At 50.5% G+C, this 20,544-nt stretch overlaps 1 protein-coding gene across 1 annotated transcript in view; it reads right to left on the bottom strand.

Annotated features, from left to right (window-relative positions):
* The window catches only part of FHAD1 (forkhead associated phosphopeptide binding domain 1), a gene marked incomplete at both ends in the record, with an annotated part of 141,645 nt that overhangs the window by 105,266 nt on the left and 15,835 nt on the right, over positions 1-20,544 (bottom strand). Inside the window, one exon of the mRNA XM_080691309.1 lies at positions 11,688-11,955. Coding sequence (XP_080547435.1) covers positions 11,688-11,955 — 268 coding nt within the window. The remainder of the gene's footprint in view (positions 1-11,687; positions 11,956-20,544) is intronic.

The following is a 20,544-nucleotide window of genomic DNA, read 5'->3' as shown; positions in this document are numbered from 1 at the left end:
CATTTTAAATTTCCTAGTGACTCTGACGTCCGGGCTGCCAAGTGAGGAAGTGAACCAGCTGTTTTCAAATGTAATGAACACTTAATGAACACACACATTAGCAATCAATGAAGCCTGCCCCGTCGCCTTTGTGGTTATTCCATCACTGTGACTCTGCATTTTAATGTATCTTAAAGCCAATGATTTTTCCCCAGGTCTCAGACATGTTTATGGACCCACAACCACTGGTGAGCGCATCTGGAGCCTGGGAAATGCTTGGCCTTGAGCCCAGGCCCTTGTGTTTCCTGGGACCTGTGGGAGACGTGGCCCAGATTCCCACCCCGGCTTGCTGTCTGTGCACCACAACAGGGGATTCCTGGTCCCACTCATTAATGGACGTTCTCTCTCCTGCCCTCCCTCCTTCCTTTCTTTCTCTTCCTTTCTTCTGTACTGGGAAATGAACCCAAGGTGTTCTACCTCCAAGCTACACCCCCAGCCTCAATTTACATTTTATTTGGAAACAGGGCTTCAAAAAGTTACTGAGTCTCACTAATTAACTAAGGCTAGTCTCAAACCCGTGATCTGCCTGTCTCAGCCTCCCTAGTACTGGGATTATAGGTGTGAGCCACCATGCCCGACTCTTATGCAATTCTTATAGGCAATAAAACAAGCCCATTAAATAAAACTTCCCCAAGAGGAAGGGAGCAGCCCTCTCTCAGTGACACCTGTCCTTTAGCCATGAGGGCAAATGTGTCCGGTCCCTGGTGGAGCCAGACCTCGGGTGATGCCCGTCCCAGCCTGTCACCCTGCCCTGAGTGGCCCGGCTCCTCCCAGCCCACAGCCTCCAGCGTCCATTGGGGACCACGTTCCTCAGGGAGTTACATGGAGTGTCCCGTGTGCCCGTTCTGCCCTGCCCACAGCCTGCTGCAACCCCTGTGGCCCCTTCCGCCCTGCACTACTGATCCCACCCTCCTGTGAGTGCTGGCTCAAGTGTCATTCCCCCACCTTATTGACGCCCCACCTACGCCATTTCCTACTGTGTGAGCTCATGGATGCTGGGCACGTCTGCCGCCTGGCGCATCCTTGTTACTGCTTTACGACCAGACAGGAAGGCTCATGAGACAAAGGCCCAGATGTCAGTCTGCTCATCATTGTGACCTTCAGCAGCTAGCTGCATTATTAAACCCATTCTGCAGATGTGCATGCTGGGGCAGAGCGCTAAGTCCTATGGCCCAGCACACTCAGGTGGAGAGCGGCAAAATCCTGGCATGCTATTTACCTATCAGCAGGGACAGGTGCTCAGGAATACTGTCTGTGAACCAAACACAGGGTCTGACCAACACAGCAGACTCCCTCTTTGTGTGTGTGTGTGTGTGTGTGTGTGTGTGTGTGTGTCTGGGGATGGAACCCAGGAGCATTCGACCTCTGAGCTACAGCCCCTGCCCTATTTTTTACTCTTCATTTTGAAACCGGGTCTCACTGAGTTGCAGAGGGCTTCACTGAGTAGCTGAGGCTGTCCGCGAACTGCGATCCTCCGGCCTCAGCCTCCTGAATGTTGGGATTACAAGCGTGTGCCACCACGCCCGGCTGCAGACTCCCTCTTAAACATGGTTTTGCTCTCCAAGGTTTCAGTTGCCTGGGTCAAATGAGGTCCGGAAATATTAAAGGGAAAATTTCAGATATAAACAATTTCTAAGTTTTAAATTGTGCACACTTCCGAGTAGCATGATATCTCACCCTGTCTGGCTCCACCCTGCCTGGACACGAATCCTCTCCTTTCAGGGTATCCATGCAGTATATGTTGCCTGCCCGCTAGTCACTTAGTAGCTTTCTTGGTTCAGAGATCAATAGTCACAGAATCGGTGCTGATTCTGTGACTGATCAAGTTAGATGGAGTCTATGCCCTGTGTGGCAACACTGCAGGGCACACGGTGTGTTCTTCCACCCCACCACCTTCTCCTATGTGTCCTTTCTACACAACAGGTCCTGGTCACAGGCAGAGATGATTGTACAGGGAGAGATGGGATATTTGGCTCTAAGCTGACCCACTGACCTGGCCCCCCATCCTTAGAGGCTAAGGCACTCTCCCAGGAAAAGAACCAACTCTGTGTGTGTGTGTGTGTGTGTGTGTGTGTGTGTGTGTGTGTGTGTGTGTTACTGAGGGAGAAGAGAAGAAATAAAATTCTAGGTAGAAAGTAGACAAATTGGGAGGAAAAGGAAAACAGAGTTTTAAAATCTAAAAAGGTCGCGGGCGTGGTGGCGCACGCTTGTAATCCCCGCGCTTGGGAGGCGGAGACAGGAGGATCGCGCAGGTTCGGAGCCAGCCGCGCTGGCTTAGGAGACCCTGTTTCCAAAAATAAAATAGGTCTGGGAGTGTAGCCCAGAGATAGACGGGCTTCCAGGAACCCCAGTACCACCAAAATAAATAAATAAAATAAATAAAATAAATAAAATCTAAAAAGGTCAAAATCTCTTAACTCCTATAGGGTGTGTCTTAGGCAGAAGCCGTGGGCCCTGGCTTTTAAACACAATGGCCCCTTTTCTCCTTTTTTCACACTCTTTTTTTTTGGGGGGGGGGTCTGAGGATGGAACCCAGAGGCATTCGATCTCTGAGCTACACCCCTCTCCTATTTTTTTATTCTTTATTTTTTTGGGGGGTCTGGGGATGGAATCCAGGGGCATTTGACCTCCAAGCTACAAACCCCTGCCCTATTTTTTATTCTTTATTTTTGAAATAGGGCCTCACTAAGTTGAGGAGGGCCTCACTCACTAAGTAGCTGAGGCTGTCTGTGAACCCCAATCCTCTGGTCTCAGGCTCCTGAATGCTGGGATTACAAGTGTGTGCCACCACGCCCGGCCTGCCCACACTCTTAATCACAATGGCCCCTCTCCCCACCTGGGATTCCTGGGAAGCCTAGTAAACACAGGGTCCATGGGGAGGACAAGGGCGGGACACCAGCCACCCACCACCCCTCCCCATTGCAGAGGAACCGGAAGAGTAAGAGGAAGTGCAGGCCTCCACGTGGGGCCCGCCCACCAGCTCCCGGAAGTTCTATAAAAGAACTGAAAAAGCCGTGAAGACATTTTTAAAAAAATCTTTCCCCTCTTACTCTTGGGCTTGCTCGGACGCCTTCCACCCCTTCAGACGGCCGCCTTCCCTTTCAAATTTGCCTTTTTCTCTCCATGGAAGCCAAGAACCCACACAAGTTATTGTATTTTCCCATGACAGTACTAGGAATTGAACCCAGGAGTGTTCTTCCTCTGAGCTGGACCCTCGGTCCTTTTTATTTTAAAACAGGGTCTTGAGGCAGGCGTGGTGGCGCACACTTGTAATCCCAGCGCTTGGGAGGCTGAAACAGGAGGATCGCAGTTCACGGACAGCTTCAGCTACTTAGTGAGGCCCTCAGCAACTCAGTGAGACTCTGTTTCAAAATAAAGAATACAAAATAGGGCTGGGGGTGTGGCTTAGAGGTAGAGTACTGCAAAAATAAATAATAAATAAATATATAAATAATAAAAACAGGGTCTTGCAAAGTTGCTGAGAGTCACTAAGTTGCTGAGGCTGGCCTCCAACCTGTGATCCTTGATAAGTCGGGGTCCCTCCCCCCTCCCCACGTGACCCCTGCGGGGGCAGGAAGCAGAACCCTGGAGGCAGAGTCTGCCCTGCAATCAGTATCTCGCGAGAGGAGCGGCGTTCCCACGCTTAGCACCACCCCCAAAGTACTGGCTTAACAGGACTGCTTCCGCCCTGGAACCCAGATGACTCCAACGGCCGGGCTGGGACTGATCCCTTTCCACCGCCGGTGAACCCATCCCGAAGGGCGCTGAATAAAACAGATCGCTGACTGTCCCCTTCGTAGTTTTTTTTTTTTCTTTCATCTGGTGCCAACCCCGGGACGATTAATTTTTTTTAATTTTTTTTCTCTTTTTCTTCTTTTTTTAAAAGATTTTCTGCTGTCTCTGCAGTCCCTGCGGCTGCTCCTTCTTTCTCAAACACAGCCACGTTGTTTCCGGACATTAGGCAGGATTTGGGACGCCGAGTCCCTGCTTTCGTCCTCGCCCGCTGACCAGTCATGGGGGGAAGCCAGCCATCAAAGATCATCTCCCAGTCCTCACTAGGCCGTGTTCTGGTTAATCTCCAGACTCTGGCTTTATCCGGGGAACTGTGCCCCGAGCGGCTCATTTTCTTCTGCACAAAGGTTTGGCCAACATATGAATTAGGTAATGGTTTCGATGGCCTGAGATGGGTATGTTGTATCTTAGAATGTTGACTGATCGCAGTAACTTTTGCAAACGGTCCAGTAAATGGTCAGAGGTTCTGTACATACAGGCTTTTTTGTGCATGTGTTCCTGGCTTTCCCTTTCCACCCCTCCTGGCTCTACTGCCCGAGTCATGCTGGCTGGGGATTCCCGCCAGCCACAGCCACAGCCACCATCTTGGTCACCACAGAGCAACTCACAGGCGCCACCTGATGGTCTTTTTGGGTCACAGGCCTGCAATTCTGCTGACTCACGGTTGCCATTTTGTGATGACACGTGGATGCCGGAGTCTGACCCGGCCAAGTTACAGGCCCCATTTCCTGATGACCCTGATCCACCAGACCTTTCCTTCCATTGCGGTCACCATCTAATTCCGGGGCAGCCTCTCACTCTAACCCACTCCCTTCTCCCCCGCCTTCTTCCCTTAAGGGACCAACCCTTACCTCCCCCTCGCCTATCCCCGTAGGTCACTGCACCCGTTCCAGAGACCCCCCTTCTCTCTTGGCCCCGCTTCGTGAGGTGGCTGGTGCAGAAGGTGTGGTCCGTGTCCATGTTCCTTTTTCCCTTCCTGACTTTGCTCAACTTGAAAAGAGATTGGGATCCCATCAATCCCTCCTGTTTTATTAAGGAATTCCAACATATTGTACAAGCATATGATTTAACTTGGTGAGATCTTCATGTCATTTTTTTTTGGGGGGGGCGGGTCTGGGGATGGAAGCCAGAGAGAGCCTCACTAAGTAGCTGAGGCTGTCCGCAAACTGCGATCCTCAGGTCTCAGCCTCCCAAATGCTAGGATTACAAGTGCGTGCCACCATGCCCGGCTATGTCATTTTAACCTCTTCTTTAACTCTGGACAAACACAACCGTATTCTGAAGGCTGCCAGGGAACAGGCCGACCAGGCTCACCTAACCAAACCACAGCTCCCTACCGGAACAGCTGCAGTTCTCACCGAGGACCCCCACTGGAATTATAATGATAGGGTGAGGGAATAAAAAACAGAAATCACATGATACTATGCCTTCTTGATGGCATGTGAGATGCCTTCCATAAAGCGGTTAATTATGATAAGCTTAAGGAAATCACTCAGGGTCCAAATGAAAACCCAGCAGTTTTTCTTAATCGGTTACAAGAGGCTTTTACCTCTATACCCACTTAGATCCATCTTCCGAGGCAGGCTCAGTAGTATTGGCAACCCATTTTATTGGACAATCAGTCCCTGATATTCAGAGAAAATTAAGAAAGGCTGAGGACGGTCCTCAATCCCCTATCTGAGATTTGGTAAACATGGCATTTAAAGTTTTTAATTCCAGAGAGGAACAGGCGGAAGTGGAGCGTACACTCTGACTTCACCAGATGGCAGAATTATAGGCCCAAGCCCTGGGAGCAGCCCTGCGGCCAGCTGAGGATGGTCAACCCTTGGGGCGACGTGTGCCACCTAGGGGAAGACGACAGCAACAGCAGCCACCTCCAGGGGCCTGTTTCAAGTGTGGATTAAATGGCCACTGGAAAGACGAGTGCCCTTGGAAAAGCGGTGAGCCCCAGATGCCTCAACACAGGGGGACCACCCTTCCAGACCAGGACCCGTCACTGGCCCTGCTTAGCCTGGCCAAAGACTGACAGCTCCCGGATCCCTCAACCTCCATCCTCCTTGCTGGCCCAGGGTAATTCTACAGGTGCAGTGTAAGCCAGTCTCCTCTTTTCATTGCCTGCTCAGTCTTCCCATCCTTTCAGGCCCAGTTTCCCTTCCCAAATCTCGGTCCAGGGGATTGATGGCAAGTTCTCCTGCCCACGCACTACAGGCCCTCTTTTACAGGACAAAACTGCTCTGCCCGAGGCTTAGCAGACTTAGTGACTCTTAGGCCATATCTAAAAGGGCTCCGTTACAACAGTCCCATGGCAAATTCTCTTGCACAGTGTTGGGGCCTACTAAACTTTTTCTCGGCATAATTCTCTTTGATGTTTTTATTTTAGCAGATCCACTTGTTCACATACTACGGTGCTCTCCCTCTTCGGATGCCAAATGGCCATAAGTATTAAACCTCTGAAATCTGTTACTGATACTCCTGACCCAACAGCATGTTTTTATTTGAATAGACAGACCCAAACCCACTCACTGCTAAAAAGAGTGGCGTGTGTCTCTCTCAGGAAAATGCTGCTATTAATGACTCTGGTCTAATGAAAAATCCGCTAAAGGGGCGGTGTACGTCTTCCTCGGGGAAAAATGCTACTATTGTATTAATAAATCTAGTGACAATCCACCTCATATCTAAAAGGGCTCCTGCCCAACCTGGGCCCCGCTCTCACGATTTGCCTTTTCTTTGAATAGCCCCTCGCCTGTTCAAGTCTCCTCGCACGCACATCACCAAGCCGTCCAGGGTAACCTCCAACCCTCGCTGCAGCCACACTCCCAGCTGCCCTCTTCTGGAGGACCCGGCCTCTCCCGGCCAAGGGGCCCCTTTACGATGGCCCCTGACAGCTGGAAGTAGTTTAAGATTCAAATCTTCATCCATTATCACCAAAAAGGCTGGGATGATAAGTCAGGGTCTTTCCCCCCTCCCCACGTGACCTCTGAGAGGGCAGGAAGTGGAACCCTGGAGGCAGAGTCTTCCCCACAAGCAGTATCTTGTGAGAGGAGTGGCATCCCCATGCTTAGTACCACCCCCCAAAGTACTGGCTTAACAGGACTACTTCCTCCCTGGAACCCAGATGACTCCAACAGCCGGGCTGGGACTGATTCCTTTCCACGGCCGGTGAACACATCCTGAAGGGCGCTGAATAAAACAGATCGCTGACTGTTTGTCCCCTTCACAGTTTTTTTTTTTTCCAATCTTCTTGTCTCAGCCTCCCAAGCCCTGGGATTACAGGCCTGCGCCACCGTGCCTGGTTACAAACAACCTGCTGAAACCTACCTAAAGCCAATCAACATTTCTAAACCCTAGTCCACTGGACCACCAACCACCATTCACGTGAATAAAACTAGCCCTGTCCTTTGTCAGGAGAGCCGGCGCAATGCTGGTTCAGCCAGGGCTTCCCATAAGAGCCTGGCCCCTGGCAGCAGTGCCTCTGGCCGACTGCCCCAGTGGGGAGCACAAGAACCCCCCTGGCCCCCGAGTGCACCCGGCCAGCTGTCAGCCAGGGAACGTTGTGCGTCTGCCGTGCCTAGCCCTGGACAGGCACTCCTCTATGTTCTCAGCTACCAAGCGCTGAGCCCATGAATTCTCAGGAGGAAACAGCTAAGGCCACTGAGGGTCTCTGTGATGGGAGATCGCAGTGCTACAGCCTGGAAAGGTCAGAGGAAGGCGCTAGAGTAGATGCCCCGCCTGCCTGCCCCCTGCCCCCTGGACCACGTGCCCACCTGCCTGCTCCAGAGGCCTCTGCAGAGCATCCCAAACCAAACCCTCCACTCAGCGCACTGCCCGCCCTCCAGACGCAGGGTGCTGGGAGGTCTGAAGATCCTGGTGGGAGCGTCCCGAGGGAGGGCTGGGCTGGCCAGCGGCAGGGGTGGGGACCGTCGTAGGAGGTGGAAGAGCGGCTGTTTGCCAAACGGCAGGGAAGTGACTTGAGTGTTTTAGCAAAGTCTGCGTGATTCACCAGCCCTCACCAGGGGACAGCGCAGAGGGAGCTTGCTCAGCGGTGTCTTTAGGATTTGGGCTGGTTTTCTTACACTATAAATGGTACATGTGAGTTAAATAACAATCACGGACAGATAGAGTTTAATTTTAAAATGAGTCCGTGTTGAGTGTTCGTCAGACCCCAGGCGCCGTGAGCAATGCTTCCACAAGGCAGTCCATTTCATCTTCATAACTGCTCTGAGAGACGGACGTTGTTATCGTTACCGTCTCACTTCATAAACCGGGACTCGAGGCACAGAGATGTCTAGTCAGTGGCCTGGGGCCACACGGTTGGTGAGAGTCCAGATTTGAATCCATGTTTGACTCGGGCTTTTAACCATTTTGCAGCCAATCTCCTACTGAAGTGGAAAGACCTTCACGATATATGGTTGAATTATAAAAATAAGGTTACCGCCGGGCATGGTGGTGCGTGCCTGTAATCCCAGTGCTTGGTAGGCTGAGACAGGAGGATGGCAAGATAAAGGCCAGTCTCAGCAGTTCAGCAGACCCTCATCAGGTTAGCATGATCCTGTTTCAAGATAAAAAAAAAAAAAAAAAAAAAAACATAAAATAGGGAGGGCTGGGAGTATAGATCAAAAGTAGAATGGCCCTGAGTTCAATCCCCACTACCAAAAGAGAGAAAGAAAGAGAGAAAGAGAAACAGCCACGTGTCCATCAATAAAAGAACAGAGAGAAAGGTCATGTGTTCACACAGCAGAATATTACTCAGTGGTAAGAAAAGGAACACATTTGCAATCTATTTAACAATATGGATGAATCCCAGAAACATTAGGCCAAGTGGAAAAAGCCTTACACAAAAGAAGATACCCCCACACGATGCTATTTATTTGAGATTCGAGACCCCCTAATCTGTGGCAGGAAGCTTCCAGAAGAGTAGCCACCCCAGGGGTTGGGGCTGGGGACTGACTGGGAAGGGACGTGAGGGACCGCCCTGGGCGGTGCTGTGTTTGGTCACAGCAGCGGTTTGGGTTACACAGGCACACGCGACTGCCGCGGCTCCGGGGTAGACGCTCCAGGGGCGTGTGTGTGTCATGGTAGGGAGGCCATTCTCAAGGTGGCGGGCACGGCTCTTGCCCCTGGTATTCATATCTTGTGTGATCCTCGTCAATACTGGACAGAGCCTCTCAGGGTTCTGGAGGCTGCGGGTCCAGGGTGAAGGCGCGGGCAGGGCCAGCCTCCCGAGGTCTCTCTTGGCCCGCGGGGGCGTCTCCTCGCTGTGTCCTCACGGGCCTTCCTTCCGCAGGCGCCATCCCTGGGGTCTCGTGCACCCCAGTTTCCTTCTCTTACAAGGACAGCAGTCAGACCAGATTAGGGCTCACGGTAATGGCTTCATTTTAACTTAAACGCATATCTCCAAATATGGTCCCGTTCTGTGGTCCTGGGTTAGGGCTTCGATATATACATTTTGAGGGAACTCTCTTCAGCCTACGGCAGAGCATACCCATGGGTACTGCAGAGATGGAGGAGTCTGATTCCTGAGGCTGGATCATAAGAGCCATTGAAGCTTCTGCTCAGCCCCTTAGGACCATGGAGGAAGATGGCAGCCATCTTGTGAGGAGACTCAAGTGGCCTGTGAAGTGGTCCCCATGGGAAGAATCGAGGCCTTCTGCCAAAAGCCCTGTGAATGGGCTGTCTTGGAGAAGGGCCTTCCAGCCCCAGTCGAACCTTCAGATGACCACAGCCCTGGTGACACCCTGACTGCAACCCCATGAGAGACCCGAGCACAGCCACCCAGGTACGCAACCCCCAAGTTCCTGACCCCCAAGAAACTGTATAACACATAGGATTTTAAGCTTATTTGCTTTAGACTGTTAGACTTTAGGGCAGTTTGTTATATAACAATTGGTAACCAAAACATATTGTATGTTAATATTATACCAAAAGACAAACACCGTTGCCCTCTAGTTCATGCTAAAATGTTTAGGGGGAAGACTCTGTACAACTTACTTTGAGATGTATTAAAGATAGATTAGTAAATGAATAGAAAGATGGACAAATACATATAAAACAAAGAGAAAGTGTTAAAAGTAGAATTGGGGGCTCTCTGAAATTTTCATATCAAAATGTTGGAGGGAAATGGCCAACTACTTTTTTTTTGTGGTACTAAAGATTGAACCCATGGACAGTCCACCTGTCTGTGGGTTTGCAAACAAAGGGCGAAGGTGATATGAACCCACGGACATTCTACCCAAGCTCCAGCTCTATTTCATTTTAGTTTATTTGCAGTGCTGGGGATTAAACCCAGGGGCATTCTATCTCCGAGCCACACCAGGTACGCAACCCCCAAGTTTTTTTTATTTTTTATTTCTTATTTTTTGTTTTGAAACAGGGTCTCACTAAGTTGCAGAGGGTCTCACTAAGTGGCTGAGGTTGGCCGCGAACCTGCGATCCTGTCTCAGCCTCCCAAGTACTGGGATTACAAGCGTGCGCCACCATGCCTGGCTTTATTTTTTCTTTTGAAACAGGGTCTCACTAAGTTGCAGAGGGCCTCATTAAGGCTGGCCGTAAACCTGCGATCCTCCTGTCGCAGCCTCTCAAGTACTGCGATTACAGGCATGGGCCACCATGCCCAGCCCGAGTACTTTCTTCACATGAGTGGCAGATATACATTTTTTTACTGCTACTGCTGGAGACGATGTAAACTACAGAGATATGCTCTACTTATTTTTTATCATGGGCACTTCACTACCATAAATATTTTAGTGGTGGATGAAGGTGACAGGGTCACTGGTACTGAGCAAGACCGGGGGAGGAGATGGAGGCACCCAGAGACCTGGGGACCAAGGGAGAGAGAGGACAGAGAGCAGGACCTTTGACCCCAGAGGTCATAGGGGAGCCGGGGGACCGTGGGCCAAGAGGACAGTGGCAGGCAGAAAATCCTCTCCGCAAATACCACAGGGAGGAGGGGTGAGGGAAGGGAGTCCTAGGGCTGTGTGCACCCCAAGCTCCAGGCTGTGAGTGGACGGCCATTAAGATAACCAGCCTTAAATTCCACTGAAAAGCATTAAATTAGATTAGACCGACCCCGTCTCCTCTGGGGGAGTCATTCTCCTCAATAAACCTCAGTCCACTCTCACCTGTAAAATGGCAAGAAAAGATTCTCAGGGGCTGTCCTGTCTGGGCACAGGGATTTCAGCTGTGATACTCTGTCTGTGTTAACCTGTGTAACTTCTGAGTTATTCCTTTGCTTAGAAAGCCCGCGAAACTGAAAGACCTGCCCGCCTTTCCCCCAGGAAGCATTCTCTGTAATTGGCTAAGTTTGAGATTACTCTGCAAAATCTTGTGCCTGTACCTGGGGTTACTAAACAGAGGGGGTCTGTGAGCTAACAGGGAATGCTGTCGTATTTTGCCTAGCTGGGAGGATGGCGGCCCGGCATGGAATTGTGGCTGCCCCACGCGGAAGTAAAAATCTCTGGCCTTTACTGAGTGATGGTCTCGATTTCTTTGTTCTGTGCTTATGGTATAACAGTTACCAGCATTCCCTCACACCTGCACTACAGGGTGTCGAGGCAGTATCTCCTGCCGCATGTTTGAAGATATGCATGTGCGTGCGCGCGTGCGCGCGCACACACACACACACACACACACACACACACACACTTCTGGGGGACACACACCAGAAAGCAGAGAGATCTGGGGTAGAAGGCTTCCATAGTTGCTTTTCCTTTTTTTCTTTTTAATCTGTTCCCTTACTTTCTGTTTATCCTGATTTTTGTTTTGCAGTCGATGTGTTCTATTTTTATAATCAGAAAATAAGCAGGAAACAAGATACCTCTGCCAGGCTGTCAACCCATCCCGAGCGCCCCGGCCCCTACCTTGCTTGATGACGGGGATCTTGTGGCCGCCATCCATCACGAAGGAGAACATCTTGCCGCTGGCGCTCATGGGCCGCCGGTGGGCGGCGGGTGAAACCATGCTGGGCCTGGGGAAGCCTTGGGACCAGCTTCTCTGCACGGGCGCTGGCTGGACGCCCTGGAAGAAGGGGGTGTGTGGCGGCAAGGGTGACTGGTTCGTCTGCTGTGTGGCCGGAGGTGGCTGTGGTCGGGGCCAAGCTCCTGGGCCCCTCACCCACGGGAAGGAGACCTGCAGGGGCAGATACGGGGTCAGGGGAGTTATGATCAGGCCGTGATGTCTGCATCCTTTAGTCCCAGACCCAAAATTGCTGCCTGAGGTCTCGGCTTTTGGGTCACTACCCCCAGGAAGCCTTCCTGGATGTTCCCCAGGTCTGGGATGCTGGCCCGGCCCCGGGTCACACGGCACACCATTACATCACCATTCATTGGGTGCGTCCATTACTCCAGGCACCCTGCCACGAGATTCACGCACCTTCACTCTTTGTTCGCACCCACTGTGGATAGCACTGAGGCCCGGCAAGACTGGTGGCCTCCCCAAGGCCATCATCGTGGTGCCGAGCTGCCGAGCTGGTCAGCGCCACCTCTAAGGGCCTCGGCCTTTCCTTCTACTTCTCGAACCATTGTCGTGACCAAGGCCCCCAGGACGGATGCCTGGCACCTATGGGGTAGGGCCTCAGACAGAGGCTGAGAAAGGGTGAGCCGGTCACCAGGACCCAAGCTGGCTTCCTAGGACCCAGCCTGGTCTCTCTCCATCCTGCTTTGGTTTCTCCATCTGTGCGCAGAGCTGAGAGCTCAGGGTGGTGCAGCCTGAACTGTCTCGAGAGCCTCTGCCTCTGGTACGTATCCGTGGGGAGCCTTTGTTCCTCTCGCCCCAGGGGAGATCCCTCCAAGCTACAAGGGGTGACGGGGCAACGGGGATGGAGGGGGCCGGCGCCTGGCTCTGCCTCCGCTCGGCGCTCTGCCCAGATTCCTCCCTTGTGCCTCAGGGTTGAGCGGCTGAGCGGCTCCCTGCGTGGGGCTCGTCTACTCCTCAGGAGAGTCCTTCCTGCGTTGTGGCCACCTTCACTCAGGCGGTGGCGGAGAGGGACAGAGGTCCAGACCCAGTGGGCGCGCTCTCGCCTTTCCTCATCTCTGCCTCTCCCTCCTCCCGCCCTCCCTCCTCCCGCCCTCCCTCCCTTCTTCCTTCCAGGTGGCTCATGCCTCTGATCCCAGTACCTGGGAGGCTGAGACAGGAAGACCTCAGATTTGAGGCCAGCAGCATGCAATTACTTAGCAAGACTCTTTTATTTTATTTTATTTATTTTTTTGTGGTACTGGGGTTCCTGGAAACCCTTCTACCTCTGGGCTACACTCCCAGACACCATATATATATATATATATATATATATATATATATATATATACACACACACACATACATACACACACACACACACACACACACACACACACACACACATATATATATATATATTTTTTTTGAAACAGGGTCTCTTAAGCCAGCACGGCTGGCTTCAAACCTGCACGATCCTCCTGTCTCCTCCTGTCTCCGCGTCCCAAGTGCGGGTATTATAAGCGTGCGCCACCACACCTGGCTTTCTTTTATTTTTATTTTAATTTAATTTAATTTAATTTTTTGTGGTACTAGGGGTGTAAATCAGGGGCTTTCTACCTCCAGGCTACACTCCCAGACCTATTTTATACTTTATTTGGAAACAGGGTCTCACTAAGTTGCTGAGAGCTTTACTCAGTAGCTGAGGCTGGCTTCGAACCTGTGCGATCCTCCTGTCTCAGCCTCCCAGGTGCTGAGATTACAAGTGTGCGCCACCACGCCCGGCTTGCAAGACTCTTTTATAAGAGAAAAAAAGTAATAAAATAGGGCTGGGGATGTAGCTCAGAGGTAGAAATACCCCTGGGTTCAATCTCCAGAACCCCTCCCCTATGCGATCTTTTTCTTCTTTTCTTTTCTTTCCCCTGATCTCTTTGTTTGCGTTCCAGGCAGCCTCGCTCGTCCCCACTTCTCCCGCGTCACCTTCGGACCCGCGGGCCGTAGCCGCCCGGCCCGTGTGCTTCGGCGTCTCCATCAGCCGGAACACACACCCGTCGGGATTGACTCAAAACTCCCAACCTCTTTTTTTTCTTTTTCCAGACTGCCTACTCTTTCTTCTTGGTATCATTCCAACATCGGCTTCTGACTCTGTCAAGGCGGCGGGGTGAGACGGACACCTCGAGACACCAAGGTCACGTGCACAGAGGCCTGCAGGGCTCGTGGGGCCTTGAACAAGTCACTGAACCTCGCAAGGGCCACGGATCCTGGGTACAGGAGCCGCACGCGCACCGGGGCCTGCTGTGCCCTTAACGCACGCGGTCTCCTCTGATCTCCAGGATGCCCCTGGGGTGGGGAGGCCTCTGTATCCCCGCTTTGCATCTTGGTTCTTTGAAGTCATGATTTACACTCACTTGCCAAAGAATCTTAGACAATGGGTTAATAAAAATAGGAGATTTTCCAGGCTAAAAGATGCAAAGGCAAAATAGTGGTTTGAGAAAACACAGGGTACTGCCTGCCTGCCGGCTTGAGAGCAGGGCTTCCCAGAAGCGTGGACAAGTCCCTGGCAGCGGTCTTCACTGGTCCACGCACGGGCAGCAGCTCGGAGCACTGCGGCCTCCACCCCGCAGGGCCCGTGGCGGAGGCCCTGCTGTCCCGGAGGGGGCCGGGCCTGCGCCCTGCCTCCCGAGAGCCGCTCGGTCGGTGCCCTTCCGTGAGCCAGCAGCTGTCAGACGCAGACTCGATCACAAGTCAAATTCCACACGCTTGCAACTGAGTCGATCGGAAACAATCGTGGTAAGTACAATGCACGCCTTCCTAATCGTTCCAACAGTGGCCGTGGTCTTCCTCTTGTATTTGGAAGCCATGCTCCCGCACAGCAGGATGTCTCTCCTGTCACTGGACACTTGGGCCCCAACACATGCGTTTCTTAAATCCCACTCTTATTTTGCTTACACACATAAATAACGATCTCCACCAGAATTCAGGGCTTGCCAGCCGTCACCACTGCGCCGGGTTAGGGAGCCACGTGTTCCGCGGATTCCGGGGCCAGGGCAGGGCGACTGCGTTGTGAGCCCGGGACGTGTTGAAATAGCAGAAAATAAGGAAGTGCTGAGAAGGGGCGGTGGTGAGGTGTCAGAGGGACGCCGGCGCCCGTTAACCTGCTCCCAAGGCGCGCCCGGCGGCCAAGCCTAGAATAACTAAATGACAGCATACCTGACAAAGTAGTGGATTATGACCCAAAGTTCAGCTGAGACTAACAAAAACATCCGGTGAAAATCCCTGGCTAAGTGAAATTCACAACCAAAGATGTTGTATATTATATTGCTGTTTGCAAAGACTGCTATCCATTCATTCCTTTTTTTCCCCCTTTTTTGGTACTGGGGATTGAATTTGGGAGCATTCTATCTCTGAGCTATACCCCCGGCCCTTTCTATTTTTTAAATTTTGAAACAAGATCTTGCTAAATTACTGAGGCTGGCCTTAAACCCGCAATCCTTTGCTAAATTACTGAGGCTGGCCTTAAACCCGCAATCCTCCGGTCTTAGCCTCCCAGTACTGGGATCATAGAGTGCGCGGCTGTGCCCGGGTAAGCATTCTTTACATCAGTCAACCGCACACTCTCGATGCGTATTTTACTGTTTTCGGAGAGCTGCTGGTTAAACATTTGCCCCGGCCGGGCGCAGCCCCCAGCACCGGACCCTGGTACCCTGTAGCTGTTTGCTGACTGAGCTGGACTCACAAACGGAGAACGAATGAAAAGGCCTTCGGCAGATTCTAGGGCGAGGGAAGGGACAGTGTGTCATGATCCCGGAACATCTTGTAATAGCAGAGAACAAGGGAGCGCTCAGAAGGGGCCGTGGTGGAGAGTCCCAGAGGGAAACAGCAGTTAATTTGTGCCCAAAGCACACCCAGTGGCCAAGGCTGGAACAATTTAGGTGATAAAACAAATGGTAAAGTAGTGGATTACAACCCAAAGTATAAGATAAATACACAGGAGTCAGCTGGGCGTGGTGGCGCACGCTCGTAATCCCAGCATTCGGGAGGCTGAGGCAGGAGGATCGAGGTTCGCGGCCAGCCTCAGCTACTGAGTGAGGCCCTCGGCAACTTAGTGAGACTCTATTTCAAAATAAAAAAATAAGAAAATTGGGCTGGGGGTGCAGCTCAGAGATAGAAAGCCCCTGGATTCTATCCCCAGCACCACAAAAATAAATAAATAAATAAATAGTAACTTCCTTCCTTCTTCCCTTCCTCTCTGACTCCCTTCCCTTCTATACCTTTCTTTCCTCTTTCCTTTCTTTAAAAAAAAATATATATAAATATATATTATATATAAATATATATATAGTGCTAGGGCTTAAACCCAGGGGCATTCTACCTCTAACCTATACACCTAGTCATTTTCCTTTTTATTTTTATTTTCTTTGCAGCACTGGTGATTAAACTCAGGGGTATTCTACCTCCAAGTTACACCCCCCAGCCCTATTTTTTAATTTTTAATTTTGAAACAGGGTCTCGCTAAGTTGCCGAGGTTGGCCGCAAACTTGTGATCTTCCTGTGTCAGCCTCCCAAGTGCTGGGATCACAAGCGTGCCCCACCACGCCTGACTATTGTTTTTTTGTTGTTGTTTTTGAAATGGTCTTGCTAGGTTGTGGCGAGCCTCACTAAGTTGCTGAGGCTGGCCTTGAACCTGTGCTCTTCCTGCCTCAGCTGCCCAAGTACTAAAACTACAGGCATGCGCCACCATGCCCGACTGAATGGTAACTTCTTTACGGAGAAACTATGGTGAAAAGCACCTGCCCTAACCAAGCGATGAAGCGGCCATCACCGGGAAGTCACACAGGTACCAGGTACCCCTGACATAATGGGCAATAGGATATTCTGTCTCTGTCTTATGATTTCTTTTTTTTTTTCTTTTTTTCTTTTTTGGTGGTACTGGAGGCTTTCTACTTCTGGACTATACTCCCAGACCTATTTTATATTTTATTTGTAAACAGAGTCTCACTAAGTTGCTGAGAGCCTCACTAAGTAGCTGAGGCTGGCTTCGAACTTGTGCGATCCTCCTGTCTCAGCCTCCCAAGCGCGGGAATTGCAAGCGTGCGCTGCCACGCCTGGCATCTGTCTTACGATTTCTGAAAGCTGTGACCCTGGATACCAGGGACGGACATCAGACAAGTCCAGACGGGGAGGTGTTCTCCAGGACACCCGGCTCCGGACTGTCGGGGTCAGGAGACTCCAGGAAAGACCCAGAAACTGCCGCAGACCCAAGTGGCCAAGGAGTCGTGAGGACGGGGTGTGATGGGGGCCCGGGGTCGGGTGGGGTCCAGAGTGTGGTGAGTAGTGATGTGCTGATGTCGACTTCTTTTCTTTTTGGTTTTGAAAACTATGATAGTTAACATCAGAGGTTAACAGCGGGGAAGAGAGGAAGAGGAAGAGGGCGCATAAAATTGAGCAATAGTGTTGCTATAAATCCAAAATTACGTCTAGATTTAAAAGCTACTTTTAAAAAGGCTTTTGGGTTACCAAAAAGAAAAAAAGAAAGAAAGAAAAGGAAAAGTCCCGCATAGTGTACCACGCTTATAATCCTAGTATTTGGGAGGCTGAGATAGGAGGATCACAGTTTGCGGACAGCCTCAGCCACTTAGCTACCCAGTGAGGCTTTCTGCAACTTGGTGAGACCTTGTTTCAAAATAAAGAATAAGCCGGGCGTGGTGGCGCACGCTTGGAATCCCCGCGCTTGGGAGGCGGAGACAGGAGGATCGCGCAGGTTCGAAGCCAGCCGCGCGCGCTGGCTTAGGAGACCCTGTTTCCAAATCAAAATGTAAAAATAGGTCTGGGAGTGTAGCCCGGAGGTGAAGGGCTTCCAGGAACCCCAGTGCCACCAAAAAAAGGAAAAAAAAAAAAAGAAAAAAAGAAAAAAAATAGGGCTGGGGGTGTAGTTTTGTGGTAAAATGCCCCTGGGTTCCATCCCCAGTACTGCAAAAAGGAAAAAAAAAAAGGTCCCGAATCCATATGCAGCTACATATATACACTACAGATGTAGCTTAGTTCTCGGAGAGCCCTTTAGGTCCGTTTGCAAATCCTGTTTTCTCTGATTTTACTGAATTTCGCTCTTGCAAGTACGCAACTACAATCGGAAAGGACACAGAAGATAGCATGGCGGGGATGGGCGGGGGCACCTTGATCCCAGCACCAGGAAGCAATTGCAGGGAAGGACAGGGCTGAGAGGAACCGCAGCTCTGCCGGCCAGCAGGGGGCGCTACTGGGTCCCCCAGCGAATGGACTTCCCCACTGCGGCAACTTCAGGGAGTAATCAAAACAGGGGGACCATTCTAGGTTCCTCCCCTCAAAAAAAAAAAAAAAAAAAAAGGGAAAAATGATGCCCACAATTTCCAATTTGAAAGGCCAAGGTTATACCTTTTAGCACACAGAAGCACCAAGTTATATATTTTAAATTTTGAGTTTGCTCAGAAAATAGCTGCTCACTGAGACTTTGGCCAGGTGGGCTCGAGGCCCTCCCACTGGGTCTGGTCCATCTTAGTTAAAAAAAAAAAAAGTTACATCAGAGAAAACATTTTAAAGTTTAAAAGAAAAGTCTGCAACCACACAGGTACAATTTATGATATATACCTATTGTGGATAATATATGTGAATGCCCAGTGAAATTTTCAGATATGTCGATGCGATGATATTATTATCATATGTGCCAACACACATATACGCATATATCTTTGTTTCAGGTCGCCCCTTCCCTTCCCTGAGACCGTGACACAAGCCTTAGTTTTCGAGTCTCATCTGTAAAACGAGGCTCACAGAGCAACTTCTTACTTCTGAGAGTTGAACGAGGTCATTATGTGAAGTCGGTGGCAGACTTGGGGTGCACGGGAAAGGCTCGTGAAGCACTGGCCACTGGGATCCCCACCATCATCAACACAGAAACAGAAAGACTGTGCTGGGGTTTCCCAGGAAGGGCGGCAGCAGTGTTCCTGGTAAGAAGTCAGCTGGGAGGAAAATGAGGAAGCCCGTGGCTGGCGCGCTTTCTCCTCCTCGGGTCAGCAGCGCTGCTCATGCTGGCCGGGCGTGGCGGGCTGGCTCGGGCTGGCAGCCAGGGCCGTGTGGCCTGAGGTCTGGTCACCAGGTGCTCTGGGCTCTTGGCAAATCCTCCCACACGGGAGACCTGGCGCTTGATCTCGGTTCTGACTGACTCTGATACATAAACTGGAGAAAGTGCGGGCTCTCTTTGGGTCTCAGTTTACTCAGGATGGGGTGGTCCGATGGCCTCTAGGGACATTCCAAAGGGAGAGAGGGGGCTGTGACCTGTGGGGCCTGCCAAAGGACACTCAACCGGCCAAATGACTTGCAGTTGGAATTTGGACTTGGGCTTGTTCAACTCTTTTTTTTTTTTTTTGTACTGGGGATTGGACTCAGGGGCTTTCTACCTCTGAGCTATACTATACTCCCAGCCCTTTAAAAAAATGATTAACTTTGAGACAGGATCTTGCTGAGGTTGCTGAGGCTAGCCTAGATCCGCCTGTCTCAGCCTTTCAAATTCTGGGATTACAGGCTTGTAACCGCCGTGCCTAGATGAGAGGTAGTTTTTTTTTTTTTTTTTTTTTTTTTTTTAAAGCAGCACAGTATCACATGTGGGAAAGGACATTTTATATTTATTAAATAATGTCCTTTGGACGGGCATTTTGGTCGCAAATTTTATGTCACTAGAAATAACATTTCAATAGTGTGTGTGTGTGTGTGTTAAAAAATGCAGCTGGGCTTGGTGGTGCACACTTGTAATCCCAGTTCTTGGGGGATTGAGACAGGAGGATCATCACAGGTTTATGGCCAGCCTCAGCTACTTAGTGAGGTCTTCCGCAACTTAGTGAGACTCTGTTTTAAAATAAAGAATAAAAAATAGGGCTGGGGTGTAACTTGGAGGTAGAATGCCCCTTGGTTCAATCCCCAGTATTGCAAAAAGATAAAAAATTAAAAAAGGAGATATTATTTGTATGTCCTCTTCCTCACTGGTAAGCCACAAAAATCACAATTTTTAAGGCAGGGGTTGAGGGGAGGGGGCCTGGAGACCTATAATTTTACTGATTATTTCTGCAATTTTCTTTTAATCAGACACATTAGGGAAGAACACTGGCTCCAACTTGACGGACTTGGATTTTCAGGACTGAGGTTTGAAATTTCATTTTCTGTGGTCCCTTAAATGCGCCAGGCATGGTGGCGCGCGCTTGCAATCCCAGCATTTGAGAGGCAGAGATGAGAGGATCACGGTTCGCGGACAGCCTCAGCTACTACTTTGTGAGGCCCTTCGCAACTCAGTGAGACCTGTTTCAAACATAAAAAGGACTAAAAAATAGGGGTGGGGGTGTAGCTTGTAGGTAGAATGCCCCTGGGTTTCATTCCCAGTACCGAAAAAAAAAAAAAAAGCCTGTAAATGCTACAGACACATGATTCATGATTCTATCCTGAGTTCCCCTCATGTTAGGGGTGTGCCAGAATCATGAGTAGCTTACAAGAATCCAGAGGTAGTTGTTAGTTTTAGTACACAGAATTCTGTATGTATGTAAAATATGGACACTCAGTTCAATCTGAGTTTCAGAAAAACACAGAATAAATTTTTAGCATAAGTATACCCCATGCCTATCTGGGATATTCTTATGCTAAAAAGGATTTCTTGTTTATTCAGAACTCAAGTTTACCTAGGTGTGCTGTATTTTCTCTGGTGTCCCTCACTGGCACAAGTCCTCAGGCCTGGGTTCGGCATTA

The sequence above is a fragment of the Muscardinus avellanarius genome (genome assembly GCF_963383645.1).
Source record: "Muscardinus avellanarius genome assembly, chromosome: 3".
Lineage (NCBI taxonomy): Eukaryota > Metazoa > Chordata > Mammalia > Rodentia > Gliridae > Muscardinus > Muscardinus avellanarius.
Note: the sequence above shows the minus strand (reverse complement) of the source record. Positions and strands in the feature narration are given on the sequence as shown.